Raw genomic sequence first — 19,722 nt, 5'->3', positions numbered from 1 at the left:
CGCCTCTGGGGGGCGCAGGCCCGCCTCTGCACGGCGCAGGCCCCGCCTCTGGGGGCACAGGCCCCGCCTCTGGGGGCACAGGCCCCGCCTCTGGGGGCACAGGCCCCGCCTCTGCAGGGGGCGGCTGCCAGCTGGGCACTGGGAGCCAGGAGACCCGGCGGTCCGGCCGTCCTCACGCACAGCGGGCGGGGCCTGAGGGACGTGAAGCGAGCACCCAGCCCTCCGCGCACGCGCACGCGCACCCCCCGCCGACAGACCACACTGTGCGCTCAAGTACCCATTTATTGACCAGGTGGGGGGTGAAGGCCGCGTGGGCCAGGCGCACCGAGGCCGACCATCCCAGCACTCGGGAGGCTGAGCCGGAGGAGACGGAGTTCAATACCAGCCTGGGCTGCAGGAAGAGACCCTGTCTCATCACCCAAAGCAGCGGTCGGGGAAAGAGCAGCTCCCCCGGCACGCGCGTCCCCGTGCTCCGGCTCGCGGTGCTCCCCAGCACAGGCCGCCGCCCACGGGACGGAGCCTGACCGAGCCTGCCTCGGGGCCCGCAGGCCCACGCCTTCCCCTTGGCTTCCGCGGGGCCCGGGCTGCGTGCGCCCAGGGGCGCGGGGGCGCTCGGTGCGCGGCGGGTTCAGCGCGGCAGGCGTGGCCGTCAGCTGAGGAACGGGGCAGACCGGTCGTTGGTCACTGTCGGCTTCAGCTGGATGCTGGCGAAGGGGTTCCTGAGGAGAGAAGGGGGGGTTCGGCTGTGCACGGGCGCTGCCTCCCGCGTGACCCAACGCCTGGGGCGCCGCTCGGTCCACAGGCCCTGGGGGGGCGGGGCACCCCCACTTGCACCTGGGAGCACCCCGCGCTCGCGTGACGGGTGCGGTGTTAGGCCCGCGCTGAAGGCTCCCCCCACCCAGCCCAAGCCCAGGCTGTGGCTCGTGCGTGCACAGCCAGCCTGTTCACCAGGGGGCCCAGCCCCCCACCACCCAGGCCGGGCATGCAGGGGGCCGGGAGCCACACCACGGACACAGACACGACAGACACGGGGCACACACACGCCCCCCAGGCGGGGGCCCCCGCGGCCGTCCGCAGAGGGGCTGCCTCCTCCCCACGGGGCTGAGCCTCCCGGCGGGTGTGTGTCCCCACGGCCACGGGCGGTGCACAAGCGACAGGAAATGGAACAGAGGCACGGGTGGCGGTCCCGGTGGAGCCCTCCCCCCTCCGTCCCCACGGGCAGCACAGGGCAGCAGGCGGACATCGGGTGGCTCTACAGTGACAGCACAGATGTCATGGCACAGGGACGGGCGGGCACAGGACTGCACTCCGGAAGCCGTTACCTGGCGCAGGGTCACCTCCGGAGCGGGGGCGCGGGCCCTGGGGCGGCGGATGCTCCGTCGGGGACCTCGCCCTGCCCTCCGCTGAGGACTTGGCTAAAAATCTGAACCGCGCGGGGAGGCCCTCGAAGACGGCGGCGTGGAGGGGGAGGGACAGGGCCGTGCTGGCCCCCCGACACCCCACACGGCGTTAGGGCGCCCGCCTGGCTTTGCCCCTCGCCGGGCGGTGCCAGGCCGCCCGCCCCGCGCGCTGGCTCCGAGTTCCCAGCCCAGGCGCAGCAGCCCTGGCGAGCCTTGACTGGCGCGGAGCGCGGTCCTGCCTGGGTCCCCGAGCAAGGACGCCCACCGCTGGCTCCCGCCTGACCCCCCAGCCAGAGCCAGCGGGGAGGCCGAGGCCTAGAAGGGCCTCCCCCCAGGCCAGTTCACGGGCACTTTCTTGTTGCACGCCCCCCCCCCCCAAGCCGCCTTTGGAGTACACAGGGCGATCGACACCGCGAGGCCCTGAGGAAATTGGGGCTTCCATCTCTCCCGACACAGCCAGAGGCACCATGAGGTCCCCCAGACTGCAGGCCTGTGAGAGAAGGGCCGACAGTCACCGGGTCCTGGGGCACCGGGGGAAGCGGGCTGTGTAACCGCACAGTGCCCCGAAGCAGAGCTCGGGGCCACGGCAGAGTCTCGCCGTCCCCTGTCCCAGCAGATACAGCCTGGGCATGTCCTGCCCTGCCCTGGGGGGGTGGCGCGGGGGGGGGGTCTGTCAGGAGGGCCCATGCACCGGCCTTGGAGCCCCGGAATAACCTGCGGCTTCCTCCACAGGCTGCCGCCTGCTCGCCTGGGCGCAGCCAGGAGACACTGCCAGGGCACAGGCTGGTCAGGGGAGGCTCACGCCGGCTTGGGGGGGCAGGGTCCCCCTCACAATGTGGCAGACGTCCTGAAGGGACACTGGCTAGAACCCTAAAGAACCCGCACAGAACCTAACGGCGCCGCAGACTTTACAGAACGAGTTCCAGTGGTTCCTGGAGCCACCTCTGGCAGGAGCAGCAGAGGGGTTCTGGGGCGGGGGGTAGTGGAGGGGTTCTGGGGCGGGGGGCAGCGGAGGGGTTCTGGGATGGGGGCAGCGGAGGGGTTCTGGGATGGGGGTAGCGGAGGGGTTCTGGGATGGGGGCAGCGGAGGGGTTCTGGGATGGGGGTAGCGGAGGGGTTCTGGGATGGGGGCAGCGGAGGGGTTCTGGGATGGGGGCAGCGGAGGGGTTCTGGGATGGGGGTAGCGGAGGGGTTCTGGGATGGGGGCAGCGGAGGGGTTCTGGGATGGGGGCAGCGGAGGGGTTCTGGGATGGGGGCAGCGGAGGGGTTCTGGGATGGGGGCAGCGGAGGGGTTCTGGGATGGGGGTAGCGGAGGGGTTCTGGGATGGGGGCAGCGGAGGGGTTCTGGGATGGGGGTAGCGGAGGGGTTCTGGGGCGGGGGGCAGCGGAGGGGTTCTGGGATGGGGGCAGCGGAGGGGTTCTGGGATGGGGGTAGCGGAGGGGTTCTGGGATGGGGGCAGCAGAGGGGTTCTGGGATGGGGGTAGCGGAGGGGTTCTGGGACTCAGCCCCATCCCATCAGTCTGGAGCTTGGAGGGCCGAGCCGCGGCAATGCTGCAGACTCCTGGCTCCTCCTAGGTTACGGAAGGACTGGGGTTTGAACTCGGGTCCTGTTCTTGCCAGGTGGGTGCTGCAATCACTGCAGCCATACCCCCAGCCTCCCTGCTTTAGCTCTCGGATAGGAACTTGTGTTTTAGCCCCGGACCGCGGTCCCTTCCTGGGGACGCCTGTATAGCCAGGACGGGCGTACGCCACCACACCCAAACTGGGGGTTCTGCTCCGCTGCACACCTCCCCCTCGGCCTCCCACGTGACTGGGATTACAGGTGGGAGCTGCCGCGGCTGGCCCGAAATGAGTCTCCATGTTCTGAAGCAATCACAGTCCCAGAATCAAGTCGGGTGGGCTTGGCTTTGGCCGGCCAGGAGGGAGCCGGAGGCCGGACGCTTAGCCACCACCACCTGAGGGGGCGGCAGTTGGCTTTCGACCCCCACCAGGCGAGTGGCCAGGTAGCCTGGCCCCCCCCCCAATGCCACCCACCCCCAGGCCCCCCTCAGTCTGTACCAGCTGAACTGCCTTTCATCTTCCCGGAGGCCCTAGCCAAGGCCCGCACGGTCCCAGCCCACTTGGCGGGGGGGGGGGGGGGGACCCAGGCAGGGAGGGGGCCTGGCACTGGGGGGAGGACGCGCAGGCCTCTCAGCAGGTGGCAAGGATGGGGAAGTGGACTTTGCATCAGCCAGGGGCACTGCCATCCTACCCTGTCCCCTTTGCCACAGAACTTTCTAGAATGCTACAGGTCTTCAATAAAAGGAGCAGGGGTTCAGAACTTGCCTGAATGTTCTGGCTACCCACAGACTGGTATACCTAAATATGGCCATCAGACAGGTGACAGTGACTGCTGCCCTCCCCACGGGGTAGCAGAGGGAAGCCCTTGCCACAGGGCGGGGCCTAGCTCTGCCCAGCGGCGGCACAGGCCCCCCTTGTTCCCAGCCGTCTCGGCCCCCCAACTTGCGCTCAGGGCTTTCTTGCTCGCCCGGCTGGCCCACTCGGGGCTCAGGCCTGTGTTCTGGCTTGGCTGTTGTTTCGGGAGATGGGGACTCTCAGCCTGTTTGGGCTCGACGGGTGTTAAACCCCGACTCTGGATGCCGGCATCCCGAGAAGCAAGGGTTACGGTGGGAGCCGCCGGTGTCTGGCCCGGCTGTGCGCCTTGTTCATTTTCCCAGAGCCGAGGGGGAGGGGCTGTCACCAGCAGGGGTCCTGGGGGTGCTGGTGAGGCCGCCGGGGACCATGTGGGGAGAGGACCCCAAGATCAGATCAGATGGCGATGGGGACGTCGGGGGGCCCCAGTTCTCTGAGGCAAGGCCCAGACTCCCCCCTGCCACTCTCCCAGAAAGCTGCCCGCGTGGGTGACCTGCGGTCGGCACTGACAGGCCTGCTCCAGCTGTGCACCAGGGGGTCCCTCTGCGACCCAGGCACCCCGCAGGGGAGGAGACAGAGGGCCGGGCCAACCCCACATCAGCAGGGAGGGCAGCGGCGGGGCAGACAGAGCCAGACCCATAGCGTCCAGGGGAAGGAAGACCCTCAAACCCAAGGAGGAGCCAGAAGAAGGAAGAGCCAAAGCCCCCAGCCAGGCAGCCTGGCAGAGCCCCCCGGCCGGCTGCCAGCCGGGGGCCGCGGGGTCTGCCGAGAGTCCCCGCAGACGTAGACAGAGGGGCGCAAGACTGGGCAACTTACTAACTCTAGTCAGGGGCGGCTCAAAATCTGGCCACTTCCACGTGGGCACTGCAAGGAAACACAAGGCACGTTGGTGGGGCGGACGGGGGAGGGGCGGCGACCCAGCCCTACGGCGGCGTCCGCCCCCCCACCCATCCCGAGGCAGCTCCGAGGTGTGCGGCGCGGACAAGGCAGCCTGCTCCTCCCCACCAGGCCCGGAGGCTCCGGCCCGGCCCTGTCAGCAAGTGTGCAGACAGCAGCAGGGACCCCAGCCCCACCGGGCCGCCCTGCCCCCCGGCTAGCTGTCCAACACCCCGCCCCAGCGGCCCCGCGAGCTCAGAGGCCAAGACACTGAGCACGGCCTCGAGCTGGGGCGCACCGAGGGGTGCACGGCCTGGCCCACACAGCCCCGACACGTGCCGGGAGACTGGAAGGAGCCTTCAAACCCAACTCGATGCAATAAATAAAACTTTTATTCAAACAGGTGACTGCAGTACAGGGCACAATTCAGATTTAAAAAAAATAAGGAAAGGAAAAAGGAAAAAAAATAGTGTCAGCACTTTACATCTTCATACAAGTGTTGCTGATTTGTGTCTACATTCATCCATTGACATGGAATCCCCTGGATTGAAAATCGTGAGCAAAGTCAGAACGACGCGGAAGGTTCCTTACACAGGTCCAGGTTCTGGCTGTGTTTTCCTTAAATATAAAACGGGGTCTGAGCGTGCCTGAGCGGCTCTAGTCCTCAGCGGGGTGCGGGGAGGCTAGCGGACCACACCGGGGAGAGGCGGGCGGGTCCACGCTTCACCGGGGGCTCCCGCGGCCGCGCCGGGGCGGGGCGGGGCGGGGCCTCCCCTCGGCTGCCCGGAGTCAGTGTGTGAAGAGACAGAACCAGTAGCCACGGAGTCCCGTGTGCTTGCTTCTAAAGTCACCAAGACACACAAAAACACGCGCGTGCTCAGCGTGGCGCAGGGCCCGGCTCCCCCCACGCCCCCCCCCCGCGGCCCAGGGCCACGGCGGCCCCCACGCCCTCGCGAAGCTGGTTACAGAAACAAACTCCAAAAAGAAGCGGGGCGGGTCGTCTCTGGAGGTCTTTGGAATGTCTGCGTGTGGCCGGGCAGCGCCTGCGCCCGTCCCCGCCCCCCCACGGGCGCCGGGCGCGAGGTCCCCCCCCCCCCCCCCCGCCACGGGCGCCCCTCCGCTCGGTGTGCCTGGCCAGCAGTGTCTGCTGAGAGGCCCGGTGCCGGCGGCGGGGGGCCGGGCCGGGGCGGGGGGGGGCCTCCCTCACAGGAGTGGCCCGCTTCCTCAGGAGGCGCCCCCCGAGCTTGGCGCAAGCCCCCTCTCTTGGTGCAGCCCTTGGGAGGGGCCCGGGCCCCCGCTCCGGAAGAGCCGCGGCGGGGCGGGATGCGGGATAACAGTACGTACACCAGAGTCCATGCATATCTGTTTTTTGTTTCCAGGGAAAAAAAAGTCCTTTCCCTGACGTGTTTTGTTTTTTTCCCTTTTTTTTTTTAAAGGATTTTTTTGTTTTCTTCAAACTCCAGACCTGGCTCACGGAGAGCCTAGAAAAGGGGTGTGCGGTGGGAACACCTGGGGCGGGCCGCGGGCCCCCCGCCGGGCAAGGCCCGCTCAGGGCCGGGGACACTCGGGTGGCGGCTCGAGCACGGGGGCGGGGGCGCAGGGAGCAGCACCATGGACCCTGGGGGATCACAGAGTCTGGGGTCACCAACCAAAAGGCGGGAGCAGGTGGGAGAGAAAACCCGAGAACAAACCAACGCGAGCGGAGGGGGACCGACGGAGGCGGGCGGGGGAGGGGTCCTCGGGGCGGCGGGCTCGGCCTCCTCACACTGTGGACACCAGCGTGCCGCTGCCACTGCGAACAAAGCACAGCACCGCTGCCCACACGCGCGCCGCCACCCCGGGCGAGGCGGCCGTGTCCCCGGCCTGCCCTTCACCCCCGTGGAGGCCGGGCCAGGTCTGGGCAGAGGAAGGGCCTATTCTGCTCGGAAAGACCTGCAGCCGGGAGGGGGGAGTGGCTCCCAGCTCGGGGGCGGGAGGGGGGGCGGCTCGGGGCCAAGCTGGGCCCCCAAGGAAGAAGAGCGGCCTCTGGGCCCCCATCGGAACCCCCGGCCACCCGCCCGCAGCCCCAGGACAAGTCGGAAGCCCCTTACCTGCTCACAGACCGCGCCCCGTAGTCATCCAGCCCCTGGGGAGCAAAGACAGCAGTCAGGCCGGGCCACCCCACTGCCGACCTGTGCCCCCCCCCCCCCGCCTCCGCACCTCTGCCTGCAAGGGTTCAACAACTCTTTGTAGCTCGTAATTCCCAGTGGTGCCGTGGTGACCCCCCCCCCCAAGTTAACCAGGACACTGGCGGGGGCCAGTGGACAATGGGCTCTGGGTCCACGAGGCGGTCACCTCGGGAACTCGCGTTGTGCTCCCGCCCCCCGCCATGTAGGACTTCCAAGAGCTGCGGCCCAGGAAGCGCAGTGGCGCTGGGAGACGTGGGCAGGTCCCGCCCTGGCTGTCTTGGTAGGTGGAGGGCCTCGAGCCCCGGACACCCCGTAACTAGCTGTGAGGTGGGGGTCCCGGCAGGCGGGGGGGGGTCCTGCTGGCAGCGGCTAGCAGGGAGGCCGCTGCAGGACACAGCCACCGGCCCCTTCTAGGCGTCCCCGGCCCCGCCCTGGAGGTCCAGGGGCCAGCCACGTCCCATGTAGACACAGTCCAGGAGACGCCCTGCGCGGCAGGGACCCCCGCAAGGTGTGTGGCCGCAAACCCTCCCCACGCAGCCTTGGCTCCGGTCACGAGGGGCCGCCCGCTCACCTGGGAGAAGGCGGGCACGGCCACGCTGTAGGGCCTCTGCTTGAAGGCGCCGGCGGTCTGCGTGGGGAAGGGCCGGGAGGACGTGCCGTAGTCGGGAGGGGGGAGGGCCAGGTCATCCTTGTCCAGGAGGTTGCCAGTGCTGCTGCTCTTGCCCTGCTGCAGGCTGGAGGGAGCACGGGGCTCAGAGCCGGCCGGGCCGCCCCGTCTGTCCCCTCTCCAGGATTCGGGGGGGGGCCCGGCCGGCCTGCACTCTCCCGGGTGGCCCACTGCCTTCTCCTTCCCCAGCCAGACGTGGGCCTCCAGGCTACAGCGAGGGGGCAGCAAGGCCGCCGCCAGGCCGACCCCAGGTTCCCTGCTTTGGGGCTCCCCGTCTCCTCACAGCCAGGCTCCCGGGAGCAGGCCGGACGTGCCAGGAGAACTCGCACGGCGCCCCCTACGGAGGCCTGCGGGGACTGGCAGTGGCCATCACCGCCCGGGCCAGCGGGGCCTCGCGAGGACCAGGACGACTTGCGGGCCGCGAGAGGCCGGGAGAGGTGTCCCCACCGCGGGGGCCCCCCAGCAGCCGCGCGCACAGCACCTGCGGCTCCCCTCGGCACCGATCCCCACAACACCTGATGCTGCCCCCCACCCCCAGCAGCAGCCCCGCCAGGCGGGGGGGGGGGGCAGAGGCCAGGCCCGTGCCGGGGCGGCGGGGGGGGGGGGGCCTGGCTCTCACCGCAGCCTCACTCACCTCATGTGCAACCTGTCGCCGCCGTCGCTGTCCAGCACCCGGGTGTAAGAGAAGGGAAACCAACCCCTCCTGCAAGAGAGGCCTCGGTGAGCGGCCCACGCCCGCCCACGGGCACGCCGCCCGCGGGCACCCTGCCAGGCTGCAACGGGGCCTCTCCCGACCACCACTGGGTCCCAGTCCCGCTGGACCCTCGGCCCGGCCGCACCTGGTGGAGGAGGGCAGGCACCCCCACCCCACCCAGGGCGGAGGAGGGCAGGCACCCCCACCCCACCCAGGGCGGAGGAGGGCAGGCACCCCCACCCCACCCAGGGCGGAGGAGGGCAGGCACCCCCACCCCACCCAGGGCGGAGGAGGGCAGGCACCCCCACCCCACCCAGGGCGGAGGAGGGCAGGCACCCTCACCCCAGGGTACCTGTACCCTGCAGTCTGGCTGACACCAGACCCACTAAGCCACAGGGCAAGGGGGGCTGAGCAGCCCTGCTTGGTGGCACTGTGGACCCCACTGCCTGCACCCCAAGGCTGGGGTCTGGGGATGGGGGGACCCAGGAAGGCTGCCATCCACCTGCCACACAGAGCCACAGCTTAAGAAGAGACGGGGGCATCGTGTCTAATGCTCTAGGTGAATTTCCTGCGGCGTACGCCACGTGGCTACTGTGCATGATGTTGTTACACTGCGCGGTGTATACATGCCCACCTCAACTAGGGAAGGGAAAGAAAACGAGGGCGTAACAGATACGACTAGATATCTAAAACCCAACAACTACTCAGCATAAAAAGGTCTAAAATAGACCTTCCAGTGGATCACAACAGCTCAACAGCTATGTGTGTATGATCATATAAGACAAGGATAAGCCAACTCTATTGTTGATGTTATATTTAAAGTTCTAGGTGAATTTCCTTTGGTGTACGCCACGTGGCTACTGTGTATGATGTTGGTACACTGGGTATTATATACGTGCCCACCTGATCTAGGGAAGGGAAAGAAAAACAGGGTGTAAGATATCACAAGATATGTACTCACTGCCCTATTATGTAACTGTACCCCTTCTGCACAACACCTTGTCAAAAAAATTTAATAATAGGGGCTGGGAATATGGCCTAGTGGCAAGAGCGCTTGCCTCCTACACATGAAGCTCTCGGTTCGATTCCCCAGCACCACATATATGGAAAACGGCCAGAAGGGGCGCTGTGGCTCAGGTGGCAGAGTGCTAGCCTTGAGCGGGAAGAAGCCAGGGACAGTGCTCAGGCCCTGAGTGCAAGGCCCAGGACTGGCAAAAAAATAAAAAAATAATAAAAAAAAGAAGAAACATGGGGGAGGGAGGGAGGAGGGCTCCCTCCCCCCTCCCCTCTCCCCAGGCCCGTGACCTCCACTGGGCACAGCCAAACGCCTTGCGCACCATGCAGCTGCAGGGACCAGGCCTGTCCCTGCTGCCTGGGCTTCTGGCCCAGCCAGAGCCCCGTGCGGCCAGCACTTCTGGACCAGGCCGTGCTGGGCTACCGCCTCACGCTGCCCCCCGACGGCGCTGCCCCCCGACGGCCCTGCCGCTCACATCTTGGTCTTCTCGCTCTCGCCGTAGTGCCAGCCGTCGCGGGCCTCGGGCACCAGGAGAGTGATGAAGTCGCCCTCCTTGAAGCTCAGCAGCGTGCTGTTGTCACCCGCCGCGTGGGAAAAGATGGCCTTGACCCGCATGCGGCCGTTGCGCTCCAGGCCGGCCGCCATGGAGCTCGAGCGTGGCAGGGTCTTGTTCTCCGCTGCCAGGGCAACAATGGGGAGGGGGTGAGCGGGCTGCTCGTGGCGGGCGGAGCCCCGGGCGGGGCCAGCAAGCCGGGCACAGAGGGCGCCGGCCGGCGGCAGCGCCCTGGTTCCCTGGACTCCTCACCCGGCCTGTTGCTCTGCTCCTGTTCTATGGGCCACAGCCTCCGCGGGCCCACGCCGCATGCACGCGTACACAGGGCTCACGCATGCGCGCGCACACACACACGCAGCCCCAGGCGAGCGTGCGTACATGCCACGCTACCCGCTTCCCCAGACACATTCACGCCACGTCCGTGCATCCGCGTGGAAACATGCATACAGGCGCACACATGCACGGTGGACACCAGGGACACGCAGGCACGTGCACGCGCTCTCACAGGCCTCGCTTTTCCAGGGTGTGGCACCGCTGGAGGCCTGGGAAGGCACACGGGGGTGGGGGGTGGGGGGGTTCAGGCCCAGCCCCTCTCGGCCCCTTACTGGTGGCGTAGCTGTTCTTCGGGGTCACGCTCTTGCGCACGGGCAGTGTGTTGGAGTACGAGTCGCTCAGCTTGCCCTGAGGCTGCGGGGGAGACAGGGATTTGGGCTGGGCAGCCTTGCGGTCGGCCCAGGGGTTGTAGTCCTCGCTGTCCGGGCCCGCGACGCCGTTCAGGATGGGCACATTCTCCTGAGCAGACATCCGCTGGAGGGAGAGGAGGCAGGGGCGGGGCGTCGCTGGGGGCCGGCTCGGGGAGGGACCCTGAACCCCCCGGGGGGGTCCTGCCCTTTGGAGAACGAGCTGCTGAACACGGGGGCCACCCTCCCCCCCCCCCCGCGAGCTCCCCAAGCCCTGGGACTCACCCCCACGAACGGCGCCAGCTCCGGGGGCACGGGCAGGGGCTTGGCTCCGGGGATGGGGTCTGAGATGATGAGGTTGGACTTGGAGGCCGACAGGGCGCTGGGCAGGACGGAGCCGTTGCTGCTGGCGATCTGCTGCATGAGCTGCACGGCGCGCTCGGGGATCTTGTTGGGGTCGGCGCAGGCTTGCTGCCACAGCGGAAGCTTCTGGGCCAGCAGCTCCTTGCCCTGAGGGAGGGACGGGGCGGGAAGGGCGTCAGCGCGGCCCGCAGGCCCCAGGAGGGCGCCGGCGCCCCGCTCCCTGGCACCACGGCGGGGGGAGCCACCGAGAGCCCCAGCCACGGGCAAAGGCCCTGCGCGCCGTCCACATGGGGTGGTCACGACGACACCTCTACGGCCTGGAGAGAGGAGCAGCCGCCCTGCCGGCGCTGCGGGAAGAGGAGGGACAGGCGGGGCTCACTGCCCCTCCCCACCCTTCCCTGGGCGCACGCCCGCGACAGCCAAGCGCATGAACCAGCAGGAAGCGGAGGTCGGCTTTGGGGGTCCTGTGCTGGCGGCAGGAGTTCAAGGACTGGGGGCTGCGAGGTTAAGGAGCCCCTGCTCCGACTCCATTACGCGGAGTGGGCTGGAAGGGCTGCGTGACGGTGCACAACCAGTGTCTGAGGGGGGTGGCAGTGTCTGCGGTCCCCGCTCCGAGCTCTACTTTCTGGACCTGTCACAGGCCTGGTTCCCACTAGAGGGCGCAGGTGACCGCGCCGCGCCTCCCAGCTCAGCCGGGCGGCTGGGTCCAGGCATGGGGGGGGGGGGGGGGGGGGCGCGAGCAGCGTTCTGCTGGCTCTCCTGGGAATCAGGGACTGTCCCCGTGGGGACCGTGGGGACCGCAGGGGCTCGGCGGGAGGAGAGGCAGGGCCAGCCGCCCTCCCACAGGAGAACGCAGGTGTGGCCCTGCCCTGCTCCCTCAACCCACAGCCAGGGCAGGCCCAGGCGGCGGGGCGGAGGAGCCTCTGGGGGAGAAGGCATGTTTATCTCCTCGGTGCCCCGGACCACGGGGACCAGATCCCACCTGTGTGTGCACACGGGTACACCGACGTGTGCCGACCTGTGCCATGCTGATCCCCAGAGCCCGGCTTCACAAGTAGGGGAGAGAAGCTGGGCACTGGTGCGCCACACCCCCAATCCTAACTACTCAGGAGGTGCGAAGCCAGCTGGGCAGACAACTCTGAGGGACTCATCCCCCACTAACTAGCAAGAAGCCAGAAGCAGAGATGTGGCTCAAGTGGTAAGAGCACCAACCTTCAGTGAACAGGGCAAGCCAGAATGAAAGCCTGAGCTCGATGCCCAGCACTAGTATCAAAAACAAAAACATAGGGGAGGGGAGGATGGAGGGAGACCAGCAATGAAGAGAGCTAAAAAGAAGAAAAAACATTACAAAACTGGGAACTGGTGGCTTATGCCTGTAACTCTAGCTACTCAGGAGGCGGAGAACTCAAGATGGAGGTTCAAAAATCCTTGAGACTTCTGCCTCCAATTAACTGGCAAAGAGCTAGAACTGGAGGCGTGGCTCAAGTAGTAGAGCTCCAGCCTTGGGTGATAGAGCTGAGAGCCTGAGGGTCTGAGTTCAAGCCCCAGCAACTAGCGTCAAAGCGAGTGTCTGCCTACCGTCTGCTGGGTTTCTCCCTCGGTACTACTGCGTGGTGGACAGAGGCGGGATGCTGCCCGGCCCACGCGGAGGCCGCTCCCGCGCGCGGTGTGCGCAGCTGCCGCTGGGGCGCTCACCTTGCTGTGGTAGGCAGCCGAGTTCTTGGCCACGGCACACTGCTTCTCCACCAGGAAGCAGAACCTCCGGCGCTCCTCGGTGAGCGCCGTCTTGTAGCCATCCGATACGTAGCTCTCCAGCTCACCCTGCTTGTTGCTGATGGCATCAATGTACTGTGGGGAAAGAGGGAGAAGGAAAAGGCTGGTGACGGCGTGCGTCTGTCGCCCCAGCTCCAAGGGGAGGCGTGGAACAGGACGACCATGATCTAGGCCCAGGCAAAACAAGGCCCAGGGCTAACAGACTGACTCCAGGGGCAGAGCGTCTGCCCAGCACGCACAGGGATGGGGTCAGGCCTCGGGACTACCGAAAACCAGTCTTAACAGTCAGTACAAACAATCCACGCGGAGAGGCCACAGGACAACGGGCCCCGCCCCCGTGACACGTGAGCCACAGAGCACTTCAGGAGGGGAGTAGCAAGGAAGAGTCACCAGGTCAGGGTGGCCTGTCAGGTGGGCTTCTCCGCCGCCCCCTCCCCGACGTGGCAGGAGATGGTACATCTGAGGTCTGGGGCCCGTGTGTGGCCCTTCGTCACCAAGCTCCCTGTAGTTCCCATGCCCACAGTCTCAATCCACCTCGTCGGTTAACGGGGAGTCCAATCTGCCCCGCGTCAGGGTGCCCGGACCCCCCGGGCTGGGACACAGATGCGGACCCGAGAGCAACGTGCCGGCAAGCCCGTGGGCGGCAGCGGCCCTGCGAAGCCCCAGGTGCACACAGGGCCCCGCTCCGTCCAGGAGCAGCCGACACCCTCCGGCAGGGGGCAGGCCCTGCTGCCGGGGCGCCTGCCGCTCTGACTCACGGCTGCCTCAGAGCTGACTCAGCGTGGGTGGGTGGCTGGGCTGTGGGCGGCCGAGGGGGCCAGAGCAGGCTGTTCCCTGGGTCCCTCCCCACGCAGAGCCGGGCTGGAGGGAAGAGGGGCCCACGCGGGCGTGGGCCTGTCCCCACCAGGGCCGCCGGTGCAACGGCTCTGCTGCCAGCTGGGATTTAAGTGCCCCAAGGTCAGGACTGGCACAGAACATTTCTGCGCTGCAGACTCCCACCCTTTCACACGCAACGCCATCCTCCCCCCTGGAAAGCCAACGTCAACCAGGCCTCCGGAGAGCTGGTTTGCTGCCCCCACCCCAATCAAGGCCGCAGCCTCGGCGAGCGAGTGCTCCCCGGGGGCGGGGCCGCCCGGCCACACGTGGGGTCCGCGGGAGGGGAAGGAGGAGCTGGGGGGCAGGAGGCCCGAGGACAGCCGGGGTGCATTCGCCATCCAGCTCTCGGGTCATGATGGTGGAGGCTGCCGCCTCCGCCCCCGCCTCCTCCCCGCTCCTCCATCTAGCGGGTACTTTTCCTCTGGTTACACAATGCACTCCTGTCAGGGCCGCCTCTGCTCCAACGCCTCTGGGAAGAGGGGGTGCAGCACCCCGGAGCGCTTGGACTCCTTTCCCCAAGCCGAAGGTAGAAAGCATCTGGGTGAGGCCAGGAAGAGAGAAAGGGTGGGCTTGCACCGGAGGGGGCCCGGGGACCCCCCTCCTGCCCGCCCCCCAGCGCGCTGGGTGTACAGCGGCCCGCAGTCCCGCTCGAGAGGTTCAAAGCCCAGGCGCTTTCCCGGCGGGGCCCTGGCACTCAGGACACGGAGCGAGGCCCGGCTTGGAGCAGGGCAGCTGGCCAGGGTACAAGGCCCACCAGAGATGGCGGGGGCCTCCCCTGCAGAGGTGTCCCGCGGTGGCCGGGCTCCGAGGGCCCGGTGGTCACGGCAGGTGCAGCTCAGCGCCCGAGGGGCTCAGCCGCAGAGCCGGCAGCAGGGGGAAGGGAGTGCTCAGAGAGGAGGCCGCGGGGCGGCACCGCCACGGCTCCCGTGCCCGTCACTACCCGGAGAACGGAGAAGGAATGGCGCCGTGCGGAAGGCACCCAGGCGGCCGCTAAACCAGGCCGCAAGGCCCCCCGGGGCCTCTCTCCCCGAGAACCGCACCTTCTCAACAGGCCCGGAGCTGCCGGCCGCCCAGCCACGCGTTTCTGGGTTTGTAGGCTGCGGCCACCTTCACGCGGCGCCTCTGCTCCCCGGAGTGCAGCGTGGCGCGGGGCTCTGGCCTCATTAGCGGGGTCTGGCAGCCAACGGCATTGGAGGGGGTGGCGTTTTATTTTTAAGATTTCCACTGACTCGTGTACCCTCAAATCGACCGGGAGCCACAGAGGTCACCCCAGGAGGGCCAGGGAGAGACGAGAGACAAGATGGGACAAGGTGCCTGAGCCGTGTGGTCAGGAGCCCCCGAGGTCTCCCCTGGGACCCCCTCTGCAGGAGGCACGAGGAGAGACGCCCCTTAAGCCTCATGCCCGCCTGGACGTCAGCCCAGTGGGGGCTGCAAGGACCCAAGCAAGAGGGATGCCAGTTTGTGTCTAGGTACTGAGCTCTGACAGGCACTTGGGCCAAGGCTAGGGACATGTGGCTGCCACTTCTGTCTAGGAATGACAGCCAACATCCCTGACCTCCTTCTCCAGGCCGCCAACTTCGCCGGGCAGATCCTGGAAATCTAGGCCACGCAAGGAGCACTGCCTCGAGAGGGGGGCAGAAGGAGGGCAGGGAGGAGACAGCAGCCACCTCAGCAGGGCTCCGGGCTGCTCTGAGCAGCGGGTGCATGGGGCGCCCCAAGGTGGGAATGGTGGAGCTTTCTGGAACATGCCGAGGACGGAACACAGCCTGACCTGCAACCGGCCATCTAGAACGGTCCGCAGCCCGAGCCTGCCCCGAGGCGGCCAGGCACCGGCGTCCCCACCCGCCCAGCCCTGCCGAGAGGCGCTCTGCTTAGCTGGGTGCTATGGCGACGGCACTATAGAAACGCCCAGCTGAAAGCATTCAAGACCCACAAAACGCTCCCACTTAGTCACCCGGGGCTGAACAGCCCTGTAATCCGAGAAAACACAAGTGATTGGAAACCGTGTCTCTTCTCCAAAGCAAGCTGGTGACTCAGAGTGGGGGAGGGTGTTCCAGAACAATCCGAAACGGCTGTGGCTCCCCATCTGATGGCTGGTGTGGCTTTCCCATGTCTCTCACACAGCTCGGTGTCCCCAGGTCTCCCCCTGCTCATGAGGGAGAGCGAGCATGAGGCCGGGCCTTCCTGTCACCACGGCCAAGGACGATTCCTTCAAGGAGCCAGCTCAGAACGCGGCCTAAGTTGGAAGGGGCGGCAGGACCCTCAACTACACTTTGCCTGGAGCCGCTGGCGTCTGACAGCCGAGGGTCCCCCTGATCTGGAAGGCCTGCACCCCCGTCGCTGTGTAAGGCCTAGAGACAGAGGGCTGGACACCGCGCTCTGCCAGGACCGTCGCTGTGGCTTAGAGGAGCTGTGTCTGCCCCCCAATAGCCACATCCTGTGGCGATGGCGGCTCTGGCCACGGCTGGCCTCCGGGAGGTGACAGAGCCAGGTGAGCTCAGGAAGACGCCCCAGGATGGCACCGGCGGCTCTAGAGGAGCCCGCGCTCGCTCCGCCGCCTCGCTGTCTGCCTCACGAGGTGCTGGGCTTCTCACTCCTGGACTTGCCAGCCCCCCAGGGCCATGAGCGGAGGAGTCCCCCCACCCCCAATCCCGCCCACTACTAACCTAGGGGGTTAGGTTCTAGGCATTTTCAGCAAGAGAAAATGCACGAAGGTGAATGTGTTCTGGACACATCTCTGGCAGGCTTCAGGGACCCACAAACCCCAGGGCCCCATTTCCTGGGGGAGGGGCCCAGAGCTTTCTATCAGGTCCACGAGGGGTGTCATCTTGCCCGGCTCGCAGGGGTTGGGGGCCCCGCCCGGCACTCCTCGGACCGCCTGGCCGCTCTCCACGCCAGGGCTGAGCACGCTGACGGAGGCCACCCGCTCCCTAGGGACGGCCGGGTCCCGGTGCTGCCTCTGGAGCTGCAGCCTCTCTGCGTCCTTCCTCTCCCTCTTTACCCCGGGCTGGCGCTTGCTCCGGAGTAAAGTCCACGTCTGCTGTGCGGCTGGCAGCGGCTCCGGTCTGTCCGGACTGCCCTCGGCCGGGCAAGGAGGAAGGGAGCGGGCTCCGGGCCGCACCCTCCCCCCACCCCACCCCCCGCGCCGAGCCCCCGGCCCAGCCTCCGCTATTATCCTTTCTGAAGATCTAAACCATGGTTATTTTGTCTTTGCTTCGTTAATTACACAGCCCTTTAAATAGAACGAGTCTCTCCCCTCTCAGACCGCAATCTGGGAGCTTGGGCCTCGCACAGGCAAACCCGCTGAGGGTGACACAACCAACTAAAGACTCCAGAGGGGCTACGGCCACCCGACTGGCCGGACGTGTACAGATAGGTCTGGGGGACCCAGGCCTGCCCAGCTGTGGCTCAGCCGGGGCTGCGCCCGCTTCCTCCTCCCCAGCCAGCTCAGTGGGACCGGTGAAGGACCCAGGCAGACTCCGTGGGTCTCCCTGGAGGCACAGGCATCCTGCTAGCCAGACCCGGGGTGGGGGGGTGGACGGACGTGGGGCAGGCCCTGTCCCTGCCCCTGCGGAATCCCTGCATAGGTAGCTATGGAGCTGGGCGGCGCAGACAGGGCTGTTCTGGGGCTGTCCCCCTCTGGCCTCAGAGGGCAAGGTCGACCCCCCCCAGGGTGATGGAGCGGGATTGTGGGCCTGCCCGCACTCCCAACGGGCCTATCTGTGCACGTCCAGCTGATCTGTGCCGGGCTTTCTCATTGTCTTTGGGGCTCCAATACTACATGGGGTTCTGGCGACCCCTCCCACGGTGCCCAGAGCCTGCACAATGCTTCCCCCCCCCACGCACACCCGCACACCCACACTGCAGGCTGCTGTCTTTGGTACTAGCCGATCCCCTCACAGACAAGGCGCCCCTGTGGCCCAGCCCCCTGCCCGCCCCCGCCCCCCGCAGTCAGAGCCCGAACAGCAAGAGAACTGTCCCCTTCCCAGCCACAGCTTCCTACCTGTGCCTCTCCTGTAAGAGCTAGGCGGGGGAGGGGCACACGGGACAGAACAGAACCTGGAGAACTTCAGCCTGGAGGGTCTGTCGACGGGGCTGCGCCCGGCGCCCGAGCCATCTGCGGCAGCCTGTGGGCACTGGCACGTGGCGTGCTGAGGGGCGGCGTCCGTGCGCCCTAGGGCACTGGTCTGCAGGGGAACCGGCTGCCCTCCAGACCCACCCACAGGTGGCCAGGCTCCTCCTTTCCATGGTGGGACCCTCAGGTTCAAGGTGCAGCCAGGGAATGGCATGGACGGTGGGTCACGTGACCACGCCTGCTCTGAGTGATGGAAAGGGCTGGACGGACCCTGGGGCCTCCTCCTGGCTTCTGCGGCCAAGCGCCCATGGACTAGCCATGTCCCCCCATTCCTGAGAGGGATGCAAGCCCTCTGCCTGACAATGCCCACGGTCCCTTGGGGAGAACGTCCCCTCCACACCTCATCAGCACTAGGGGGCAAGGTGCCTGGGGGGTCAATGCCCGCAGGCCAAGAGGGCGGCTCCCGCAACATCCCCCCCTTTATATAAACTCTGTGTCCTAGTTAGTGCCCCAAATGCTTCCGAGCTCCTATTCCCTGACCTATAATTAAAATTAGTTCCTTCTCTGGAAATCCCAACATGCGGCCTCAGTGACACGCAGTTCCTGACTGAGCGTGGCCGCTCCAGCCGGCCCAGCCAGCACGGGGGCAGCCCTGGCCTGCCGGCCTGGACGTGCCGTCCGCCCTCCTCCCGGCCAGGGTGAGGTTCTCAGGCTCCCACTCCGAGCAGCTTCGGCCCCAGAGGCTGGCGGGGAGCGCAGCGCTTGCTCACGGGCCGTCCCCCGACGCGCAGGGGCTCGGGACCTCTCTGGCGAGTCCCCACTCCCAGGCCTCCAGACCCACCAGCAAGCCAGGCCACCGATTCCCACACCAGACCGCTCCGGTCTCAGGGGAGCTGAGTGGAGCCCACGCCTGACAACTCCATCGTGGAGCCTTTCCCCTCGCCTGGGCAAGCCGGGGTCGAGGTGCATGCGGGACGACGACAGAAGCGGCAGGCATTGGGCTTAGCACAGCTCGAGGATCCCAGGCCGGACCCCCAAGCCAGCCACGGGGTGCCTGCGTGCGGAAGACGCCCTCACTTGGCCCTGCTCCATCAGGTGAGCAACTCACAGAGCTGAGAGACCCCAGAGGCTCGTGAGTGTCTCAAGGTACGGCGGCAAGCAGCAAAGAGAACCCTGCGAGTTCCTTCCAGAAGTAAAGGCCCCTTCCTGGTAGCCAAGATGGCTAGAGTCCTAAGACGCACAAGATCGTGTAAGGCCACTGGGTGTGGTGGGGCAAGACCAGAGGAGAGAGCCCCAAAGGGGGTGGGGCCGAGCAGAGGCCGAGCCATAGCAGAGCTGACTGGGGCCAACTCAGCTCCCAGGCCCAGGCTTTCTTCCCCTTCAAAGGGGAAGGTGCCGCCGTTCTACAAAGCCTCCGGCCTCTGCCCAGCCCCCGGGAGCTACACCTGGTGCAGAAGGCAAACCCTGGCCCCTGGCCAGGTTTCCAAAGGTGTGGAGCCAAAAGGAGCAGCCTGATGGATGGGCACCCCGCCACGGCGGCCAGGCAGACTACCACAGCCCAGCATTCCTCTTGCCCAGCTCCAGGTGCGAGGAGCCAGGCGTGGCGGCGCACAGCTGTGATCCTGGGCTACCCAGGAGGCTAAGATCTATCTCAGGATCAAGGTTTGAAGCCAGCCCCGGCACAGAAGTCTGTGAGACGCTCTCTCCCAACTAATGAGCTAAAAAGCTGGGATGGAGGCATGGCTCAAGTGGCTAACAGTGAATAAAGAGCCAAGTGAGAGCAGGAGACCCTGAGCTCCAGTTTTGTTTTGTTTTTCCTTTAAGAGGGATCCAGCCAGGTGCTGGTGGCTCACACCTGTAATCCTTAGCCACTCAGGAGGCTGAGCTCTGAGGATGGAGGTTCAAAGCCAGCCCAGACAGGAAAGTCCATGAAGGGTCTATCTCCAATTAACCACAGAAAACCAGAAGTGAGCCCTCAAAGTGGTAGAGCGCTACCCTTGAGCTGAAGAGCTCAGGGACAGCGCCAGGCCCAGAGGTTAAGCCCCATGACCGACCACATTAAAAAAAGAGAGAGGGATCCAGCTGAACACCAAGCACACTCTTATCTTCAAGCTCAGATGTGGGGTAAGGGGCGCCCCATCCCACCCTCTGGCCTCTATGAGGGGGTTT

The 19,722-nt window shown here is 66.7% G+C and overlaps 1 protein-coding gene across 7 annotated transcripts in view; it reads right to left on the bottom strand.

The window, feature by feature from the left end:
- Baiap2 (BAR/IMD domain containing adaptor protein 2) overlaps positions 1 to 19,722 on the bottom strand; it is a 69,663-nt gene that overhangs the window by 4,979 nt on the left and 44,962 nt on the right. The window contains exons 7-15 of one of the 7 annotated variants that reach the window (XM_048366956.1): positions 12,525 to 12,677; positions 10,752 to 10,976; positions 10,392 to 10,593; positions 9,709 to 9,910; positions 8,159 to 8,227; positions 7,429 to 7,591; positions 6,780 to 6,814; positions 4,630 to 4,677; positions 610 to 719 (exon numbers count right to left, since the gene is read on the bottom strand). In XM_048366956.1, the coding sequence (XP_048222913.1) occupies positions 4,650 to 4,677; positions 6,780 to 6,814; positions 7,429 to 7,591; positions 8,159 to 8,227; positions 9,709 to 9,910; positions 10,392 to 10,593; positions 10,752 to 10,976; positions 12,525 to 12,677 (1,077 nt within the window). In that variant the 3' untranslated portion in view covers positions 610 to 719; positions 4,630 to 4,649. Of the gene's footprint in view, positions 1 to 573; positions 720 to 4,629; positions 4,678 to 5,059; positions 6,482 to 6,779; positions 6,815 to 7,428; positions 7,592 to 8,158; positions 8,228 to 9,708; positions 9,911 to 10,391; positions 10,594 to 10,751; positions 10,977 to 12,524; positions 12,678 to 19,722 lie in introns of those variants that run through there. The other 6 variants (XM_048366957.1, XM_048366954.1, XM_048366958.1 and 3 more) reach the window with 6 other exon arrangements.

The sequence above is a fragment of the Perognathus longimembris genome, chromosome 17, assembly GCF_023159225.1.
Source record: "Perognathus longimembris pacificus isolate PPM17 chromosome 17, ASM2315922v1, whole genome shotgun sequence".
NCBI lineage: Eukaryota > Metazoa > Chordata > Mammalia > Rodentia > Heteromyidae > Perognathus > Perognathus longimembris.
The sequence above is the reverse complement of the archived record's forward strand: the minus strand, read 5'-3'. Positions and strand labels throughout refer to the sequence as shown.